The sequence below is a fragment of the Gavialis gangeticus genome, unplaced genomic scaffold, assembly GCF_001723915.1.
Source record: "Gavialis gangeticus isolate Ggan-Ray unplaced genomic scaffold, GavGan_comp1, whole genome shotgun sequence".
In the NCBI taxonomy this organism is placed as follows: domain Eukaryota; kingdom Metazoa; phylum Chordata; order Crocodylia; family Gavialidae; genus Gavialis; species Gavialis gangeticus.
Window position 1 is genome coordinate 14,515,415 of NW_017729001.1, and position 9,232 is coordinate 14,524,646.

General features: G+C 41.3%; 1 protein-coding gene across 3 annotated transcripts in view; it reads right to left on the bottom strand.

Moving 5' to 3' along the window:
• Nucleotides 1-9,232, bottom strand: part of LOC109290410 (solute carrier family 2, facilitated glucose transporter member 11-like) — a 38,716-nt gene that overhangs the window by 8,954 nt on the left and 20,530 nt on the right. For all 3 annotated transcript variants that reach the window (XM_019506902.1, XM_019506901.1, XM_019506903.1), the window contains 4 exons: nt 4,642-4,740; nt 2,829-2,989; nt 1,880-2,004; nt 1,283-1,412 (listed from right to left, as the gene is read on the bottom strand). In XM_019506902.1, the coding sequence (XP_019362447.1) occupies nt 1,283-1,412; nt 1,880-2,004; nt 2,829-2,989; nt 4,642-4,740 (515 nt within the window). The remainder of the gene's footprint in view (nt 1-1,282; nt 1,413-1,879; nt 2,005-2,828; nt 2,990-4,641; nt 4,741-9,232) is intronic.

Genomic DNA, 9,232 nt, shown 5'->3' on the forward strand with positions numbered 1-9,232 from the left:
GCTACTTCACGGTCAGGGCGGCTAGGGTCTGGAACCAGCTTCCAAGTGAGGTGGTGCAGGCTCCCACCCTGGGGGTTTTTAAGAGGAGGTTGGATGACCACCTTACTGGGGTCGTTTGACCCCAGTGCTCTTCCTGCCATGGCAGGGGGTTGGACTAGATGATCTGCTCAGGTCCCTTCCGACCCTAGAAACTATGAAACTATGAAATTTCCCTGGCCTGCTCTACCACTGACTTCCTATGGCCCCTTCTATGCATGCAGGTAAAAGCGTGCAATTAAATCTAATGTGTGATCCATACAATTGTGCCTCCTGTCGTGCCACATGTGCATGGCAGGAAGTGTGATTGTGGGATTGCACTGTGGATACAATCATGCCTTATTGCTATTGCAGGGGGAGCCTGATTCTGGCAGATGGGGCTGAGCAGCCCCTCAGTTTTGGGGGCTCTAGGTCCTGGCTGCATGTGAGGCGCAGCTGAGCCCCCTCAATTGTGGGACTCTGCATGGTGTAGCTGGGACCAAGAGCCCTGTGTGGGCTGTGGGTTTCAGGTATCCCTGAGCCTTGGGGATCATGGCAGCTGTGATCCCCAGCGGGGTTTCATGTTGGGCAAGGTGTGCCCTTGAGGCTGGGAGCCCTGTCAGCTACTGGGGCTCCCACCTGCTGAGGAGATCCTGCTACACATGCAAATTAAACCTGACCAGCAACCAGCTGTAAAGTTAGCACACATTTTTGAGGTCTAACTTTATACCTGGTTAGAGTTTTTTAGCATGTGATAGCTTGTTTGCACGTGCAGCTGGTCTTAAGGTAACTGCAATTAACTGGTTAACTGTGCAATACCTGTAATGTGTAGAGGGCACCTGTGTGACCACGTCACTTAGCTTCTTCTGTGCCTTAGGTCTCCATAGGCAAAATGGGGCTTACACAACTTCCCTGACTCGCAAAGGTATGAGTATAAGGGTGCATCTATATATCGCCAAATGGTGATATTGCTGCTTCCAAAAAGAAGTACTAAAGCACAGCGCAGTATGGGTGGTTACTGTGCTGTGCACCTGGTGCATGGTTAGATTTCACCACTACGTCACTGTAGCAGCATGCTATACCCAGTGAGTATGCCACTATAGCAATGTAGCTGCCAATCATATATGTAGATACACATGATCACTACGTCACTGTAGCATGCCATACAGCAATGTAGCCCGTCACTACATCACCATAGGATGACATGTAGACACTTCCTAAATGCATGAAACATTGTAAGGCACTTTAAAACTATGGTGATAGATACCTTAGTCCCATAATTTGCCCTAAGGCTTTTCCTAGTGTAAAAAACACTGGGGGAAGAGTGTTTGCAAATCCACGCAGCTTCTTGGGTGAAATTTCTCCTGAGTACTGGATGTGTACATTCAAACATACTCCTAGAATAGAAAGTAAAAATTGGACAGGTTTATTTATAGAAAAACAAATTCTCATTTTTCAAATCATGTTTTACTAAAGGGCAGCGCACTCTTCCTCTTTCTGTTCCATAAGTACCTTCTACCATAAGTAGCCAAACAGAAAAATTATTGGTATATCTTATCCAAAACAACAAAGACATTTAACAAATCATTATTCCCCATCTCCAACATTTTTTCAGCTGAGATCTTACGTATAGGATGATTTGCTACATTTTATTATTATATAATCCCTCCCCAGCTAGTCCACTATAGGTTTGGGCAGCTTGCTGCTCCTGATATTAGGTGATTTAGACTTCACCTTTTCCCTACTCCTCCTTGCTCTGTTTGGGGTGCCGTGCACTACAAGAAACTCCCAGAGGAAGTAGTCCCTGTGGTGTCACAAGAGAATTCCTCTTAACTTGTCTACATAGAGTAGTGTGAGGTCTTACCTGCACTCAGGCCATAGAGAGCACGTCCAATCAAAATCATCTCAAAAGACTTAGCTGGCTTACTGAAACCCACGTGTAATGCAGCTATTATTATAAGCACACAGTTGAACAATAGACATTTCTTTCTGCAAGAGCAAATTAAATACAGACATTGATCAGGTTTTCCCAGAGTGCCTCCTTTTTTTAATGATTGTCCTCCTGCTAATGGCTGCCATTAAATCTAGCACTTGAAGGGCACATCAGTTCCAGTTAGATAGGGACATTATTGATACCAAGGTGGTGTAAGTTAAACCAGACCTGTCTTTTCCCTGCCACCACATGTGTGGGGGCACTGTCCTGAAGCTGATGTGGTTTCCTGACATGTTAAAGGCTGGGGGAATTCGTATTCATCGTTTCCTTCTTGGGATTTCATAGCCTATTGAGCATATACCCCAAAATTTAAAGAAAAGAAACAATAAAGCTCAGCTTTATAAAGAGTTGTGGTAAGTAGCCACATCAGACAAGAGAGAATTACAACTCCTTTCTCCCTTCTTCATCTTCAAAGGCAGGAGTAGTAAATTATCCCACAGTGGCTTTTGCTTCATTTCTCTGAAGCCCAGACTCTATTCACAGAAGCATGAACTTGAAAGGTTCTTAAAACATACCTAAACAATTAAAAAATAAAATCTTTTTTTTTAAGGCAATCTATCACAATTGTTTGCAAAAAAAAGAGAGAGCTATATGTTGTATTAAAAAAAACATGAAGAAAGCAGTAGGGAAACAGCAACTATTGTATATTTTTATCAGTCTATTTTAATATGCACATTTATATTATTATATGCTGCTATTTTCACTAGCTAGGTGCATGAACAATGCCCACATTCACTATACTGTATTAGCTATTTTTTTAGTTAAGTTTGCTCCCTTGTTGCAATTCCTGATTAGCAAGCTGTTCAGAAAAAATACATACTTTCCATATTTTTCAGACAGGTATCCGATACACAGACACCCTATCAGTCCCCCTACACAGTAGATAGACACAATGAGGGACCACAGCAATGTGAGGGACTCCTGATGGAGGGGAGAACTGTATCGTTCCAGCCAGGTTTCGTTGATAAACCTCTTAATGTGCTGGGAAGGAAAAGGGGATTTTCATTACTCCAATGCATAACTCACATCATTCTTTATTGTCTATAAAGTTGGGTTTTTTTAATCATTTCAACTGGTAGTTATTAGTTAAAGAAGGGCAAAAGGGAAGTCCTTTGCAAAGTCAGATTTAGGATAAGCCCTAAACACCATGGACACAATTCTTATTATTATCAAGCTGTGTTTTGTACAATCCACTTCAAATTGATGTTTATTAATTTTTATAGCTGTAGTGCAGTTAAATAACAGTGCAGGAAATGTTTATTTTCTTTTACTGCAGCATTATGGTTGTATTATAAAAACTGGAGACAAATTGCATGTAAGCTTTTCTAGCAAATTCTTCCAGTCCACCACAATCTTGAAGATAATTAATTCATTAATATTATTATTCCAGTGTACAGCTTCTTTCTTAAGCAAAGACTGCTGAAAATTGCACCACTTTTTCATGGATTTATTATGCAATAATCAAATAATCTTCACACCTTAAGTAATTTCACCATTTAGTCCACTAAAACGTAGCTTGTTTACATGTCTGGGCATGTCTACATGAGCTGTTTTGAGTGCAGGAGACTAATTCTACTGTGCATTAGCGCAGAGGTCAAAAACTGTGCTAATGTACAGTAGATTTAGTCTACAGTGCATTAACATCGCAAAGGGTGTGTCTACACGTGCCAATTTAAGGCACATTAGCCATTTTTAAGGCACATTAAGAGTGAGGGTCTACACATGTGCACCCTTAATGCTCCTTAAAAATAGTAATTTTAGGCTATTTGCACCTAAATTTGATACCTGCAAAAGTAGATATCAAATTTAGGTGTGAATAGGTAAACTGCCTTAATGCACGTGTAGATGCGCTAAGATGCATTAATGCTCTGTATGTTGATGGACTTGGGACTAACTTTAGTCCCAAGTTGGTCCGCTCACTGCATTAATGCAACTTAGTGTGTACACGTGTAGACACACCCCAAAAGCCTGTTCATTTGTGCTAATGCGCAATAGCGCTGATTATGGTGGATTAAACTAGTACCTGTCATTACAGGTACTAAACTTAATGTGCTTTAATTACAGCGCATTAATGAGTGTGTAGATGTGCCCACTATGAATTTCCATTCAAGTACTAGGCCTTTTATGAATTCCTTTATTACTTAAATGTTCTTGAGTGTAGGTAACAAGTACAAAAGGAGGAAAGCCAAATAACAGGTTAGAGATAAACATCCATTATTTTCAATGCTTATACTTTAGGGAGGATGCTTTCTGTACCAGTTTTATAAGTCACATAAAACCCTTATGATCTAATCCAAAGAGGATGACTGCAGGGACTTAAAAATGGTTCACAATGAAGAAAGTATTAGCACCAAACTCCTCTCAAGTCCTTCAGTTCAGCACTAGACCAAACAAAATAATGATCATAATACAACAACCTCTACCCTTTGGTTAGGCTACTGGAATGCCATGAATGATATGAAATTGTATCATTTACGTGGATTCTTATCTTACTCTTTCCTATTGGAGAAGATTAAGTGGAGGAGCTGGGAATAGTTTAAATAAAAATACTTTTTCTTAGAGCTGCCTTTGGGCAAAACACAGCTCCATGGAGATCCAACCCCAGAGCTGTCTTTGTTTAAAGGTTTGCTTACCATGGACGGGTAGTTGATCACAGAAATCTGAAAACCACATAAAAGGTTTCCTCCAATTCCCAGAACAAAGTACATTTGAAATAGCCTCTGGTACTGGACCTGTCAAAAGATGATAAAACGTGTTTGCGGATCATGAGAATGGCATGTTCCTCAGGTCCATGTGTCCACATCCTTTCTTGTTAAAGAAGAGTTAAGATTGCTTAGGAATATTTTATGTCCCTTCTGAATTTTGAGTTCAGCAAAACTCAAACTTTGAGGAAACTTGGGAATGAAGAGTTAAGATGCACACTCATCCCTGCTCTCCTAAACCTGGCAAGAGCTAATCAAAATTATTGGCAAGCTCTACAGCTGCATTCATGGAACTAAGCATAACTGGCAACTGGCAGCTGAGTAGATGGAGCAGCTTGGCAGAGCTATGCTTTTGATATGAAGTAATCTGGGAAGGCCATGCCCCAGAGAAGGCAGTGAGATCTTCTGTTTGATTACCTGTTATCAAAAGGAGAACTCCATTATGCCTTATTTCACTCTCCCATGTGTTGGTTGTATCAGGAGTGAACACAGGGAGTTGTCAGTAGTTAGATGAGAGGTAAGTGGTCTGTGTTGTTTATGAATGGTAAGTGAAAGTATAATGTTCATAGCATTACATGCATAAGGGTAAAAGGGGTTTTGCAGTTTAGCAGGGATGGTATTTTTTTCAGAAGTGGGCTAAGCATTTGTTGGGCAGGTGCAGAAAGTCTTTTTGCTGCCTTTTTGCTACAGTCCTCACTAAACAGGTTAATTTTGATCGAATGACTAACACAATTAGGAATAATGGTAATGGGGCAGGAACTTAGGCTAGAATACAATAGGAACAGATTAAAAGCTACGTAGAAAAGTTAGATGCCTCCAAATCATCTGGGCCTAATGAACTTTACTCTAAATTACCTAGTAAATTGGCAAAGCAATGTCAGAGCCATTGGCAAGTATCTTTGAGAACCACGGAGACTGGGTGAGGTTTCATCACACTGGAAGAGGCAATCGTAGTATCTTAGATTCATAGATTGTAAGGGGCTGGAAGGGACCTTGTAGATCATCGAGTCCACACCCCCGGCACTAGGCAGGAAAAGACAACTGGGGTCAAGTGACCCCAGCAACATGACTATCCAGTCTCCCTTTGAAGATTTCCAGGGTAGGTGATTGCACCACAACTGGAGGGAGTTTATTCCACAGTCTGGACACCCTGATTGTGAACGAGTTTTTCCTGGAATTGAGTCTGAAGTGGTCTTCCAAGAGTTTGTATCCATTGCTCCTGGTCTTCCCCAAGGGTGCCCCAGTGAACAGCTGTTCACCGGGTTCTTGATGTACTCCCCTGATGTAGCAGTAAGCCATTACCAAGTCCCCTCTCAGCCTTCTCTTCTATAGTCTGAAGTTGCCCAAGTCCCTCAGCCTCTCCTCGTATGGCTTGTCTTGCAACTCCCTGATCATATGGGTGGCTCTTCTCTGGACCCTCTCAAGTTTTTCCATGTCCTTGTTAAAGTGTGGTGCCCAGAACTGGAGGCAGTACTCCAGCTGTGGTCTCACCAGTGCGGAGTACAGTGGAGTATCACTTCCTTAGTTTTGCATGAGATGCAACAGTTAATGCATGCCTGCATGTTGTTTGTCCTGCTGGCCACAGCATTGCATTGCTGGCTCATGTTCATGTGATGGTCTATTGCTACCCCTAGGTCCCTTCTGGCTGTGGGGCAAGTCAAATTGTCATGGCTGAGCCTGTAGGTATGTTGGGGATTGTTTGCCTGGTTCCAGTCCTCCCAACTCTGCAGCCTATCCGGGTCTGCGTGTATCTGCAACCTGTCTTCTGGCATGGCCACACTCCCCCATAACTTGGCGTCATCTGCAAACTTGGCTGGAGAGCATTTCACCCCCACATCCAATTCATTGATAAAGATGTTGACCTACAGACCCCTGAGGGACACCACTGGCCACTTCTTGCCAGGATGATGCAGAACCATTCATGAGAACTCTCTGGGGTCTCGTCTGTTTTTAAAAGAGGAAAAGGGAGACCCTAAGGAATTATTGACATAACTTCAGTTCCTAGAAAGGCACTATCAGAAATAAACCAACTGTAAGCACCTAGAAGATGATGAGGTACTTACAGTAACAGCCAATGTGAATTTGCCAGGAAATTCATGTTAACGCAAGCTAATTTCCTTCTATGACAGAAACAGGCCTTGTGAATAGGAGAAAAACAATAGAGGTGATATACCTGGACTTGAATAAAGTTTTTCGTCTTGGCATTCTCTTAAACTAGAGAAATTTGGTTTAGAATAAACTTGTTGGAAACATAATCTGAAAGAAATTGGGTGAAATTCTGTCACCTCTTTTGTCCTCTCTGACTGCTGCAACCATTTCCATGTGTCTTATTTTAATTTAAAAAATGGTTTGAATGTGTTCTCAATATTCTGCTTTATGCAGCTTACATTTCCACAGTATAAGAAATGTCCAAACAGGAACAGAGTCTGTTTAGATGCATTTTCTTAAGGGTGCCGCAAAGAGTTGGATTCACTCAGACAGTGGCTTAGCATTGGACTGATTCAACAATTAATTCATGTCTCCTTAAGCTTCCCACTTTCCATGAAAATTGGCAGGCAAATTCTATAAGGTCAACTGAATGTCCAAGGCAACTTAGTTCATTAACTCATGACTATGCATAGAGCCTGGCTCTTTCCTGAATACTAAGTTCAATTTTGTTCCCCAAAGGCACAGTAGGCAATATGGATTGGGTAAGGTGCATGCTAACCAGTTAAGATCTAAGCTTTTTGATTGGTAGAATTTGCCAACAGTAAAAAAAAAAAAAAAATCAAAAAAATCTGTCTTTTCGGAGGCTGAGTCTAAAGAACCCCTTCTTTTAATGACACCAAATTTGACAAATTAACCCATCCTGCTATCCAAAGTGCTATCCCCAGTGCAATCTGAATAAGCAGGGGAGTTCTAGAATATTTAGAAGTGTCAGCCTTTAAAGAGAAAGGGGCTCTCGACCTTCACTGTAATAAGTCTAGCACTCTGCTATAATGCTTTTCAAGCTGAAATTTTACACAGCAGTTTGGTGTCCATCTTCCAGGGCCTGTTTTTACGTGCCTTCCCACATAGTCATTCTCTCATATCTCTGCTGTTTACAACTCAATGTATCTTTAGTACATTTTTGAAAGTATTGCCTTCCTAATAGTCCCTCAAAGAAGTTCAGCATGACGTTACAGTCCCCTTCTGTCGCATCTGTTCTTCTGCCATTTTAACTCAACTTCCAGCTCTTCCTGGAAGTTTCTCATCAGGATCAACTCATCCTTATTAAATGCGCCCTTCCCTATTACTTTTAAAGAAATAATGCCCTCAAAACCATTTTCTTCCTCTGTTCAACTTCACCAGAAAAGAATGTCTCATTCCCATCTTGTACGTTTTACCTATTTTAAAGTGTGTTTACTGTAATTGTACAGTCAGCTCCCTAGCACTGGCATTAGGAGCTAGGGTGGGGGTTTCTCTCTTATTACTATCTAATATGATGAAAAAGCTGGATACTCACCAGGTTTGAGAAGAAACTTGCCATTTCTTGTTGAAAACTTGACTGAACCTAGAATCCCTTTCAAGTCTGTGAAAAAAGTAATCTGGTTTCTATACTTTTTAACCAAGCATGGTATTTAAGTAAAACAGAACTGACATCATGGGACTGGAGTTAAATATTTACTTCCTAGCTTTTCAGTGAATTATTTTTTTTCAACCATTGGACAGAATTCAGTACAGCTTAATATTTCAAAAAATATGTATGTCAGACACTCAGGCATGCAAATGACAACATGGCCTTGCTGACTAATGGAGGAGCCAGTGTCATGTATATATATTCCTTCTCTAAAATGAAAGTATCAATGCAACATATTCCCCAGAAAAATAAGAGTGTAAAAATCACAGCCTGTATCCCAGCACAGGAAAGCAAGTCTACAATAGCAAACCACTGTGTTCATATTAAGGAGAGGAAAAAATGTTAATCAAAGAAACAGATTTCATTTTCAGACTTTGAAAATGTTTTATGTGGCTCTCCAAAGTGAGGATACACATAACGGTAGGATCTGGATATAGTCTTTTCCTTTGGCCATATTATTAGTGGGTATAACAAGTAACATAAACACTCATCTAAGCTGCCTCCAGAGCTTGACTATCTTTGGGATTTTCCTGGAAGAGGTCTCTCTGTCAGAAAAGCACCCTCGACTCTCATCACATACTGAACTTAGAACTAGCAGGGCCACCCTGAGGGAATCAGCAAAATAACAAAAACCCAAACCAAAACAGAAACCCTGCGTTCAGTGCATTAGGCACCTTACAATGAAGTAAATCAGGGTCACAGAACCCTGCTCTCCTGTGCTGGTTCATAGGACCTGACACACTATTTGTGGGCAGTTGCAAGTTAACTAGGTAAATGTGGGTTGAAAACCATAGCTGTGTTCCCTTAGCACAGGCTATGTGTACTGAGTTATACCTTGACCTCTTACCACCCTCCCTGGTTTCTCCTGCTTCTCCCCCTAGGCAGGTCTTACTGGAGATAAGCCCTCTCCTTTTCCCCCTCCAC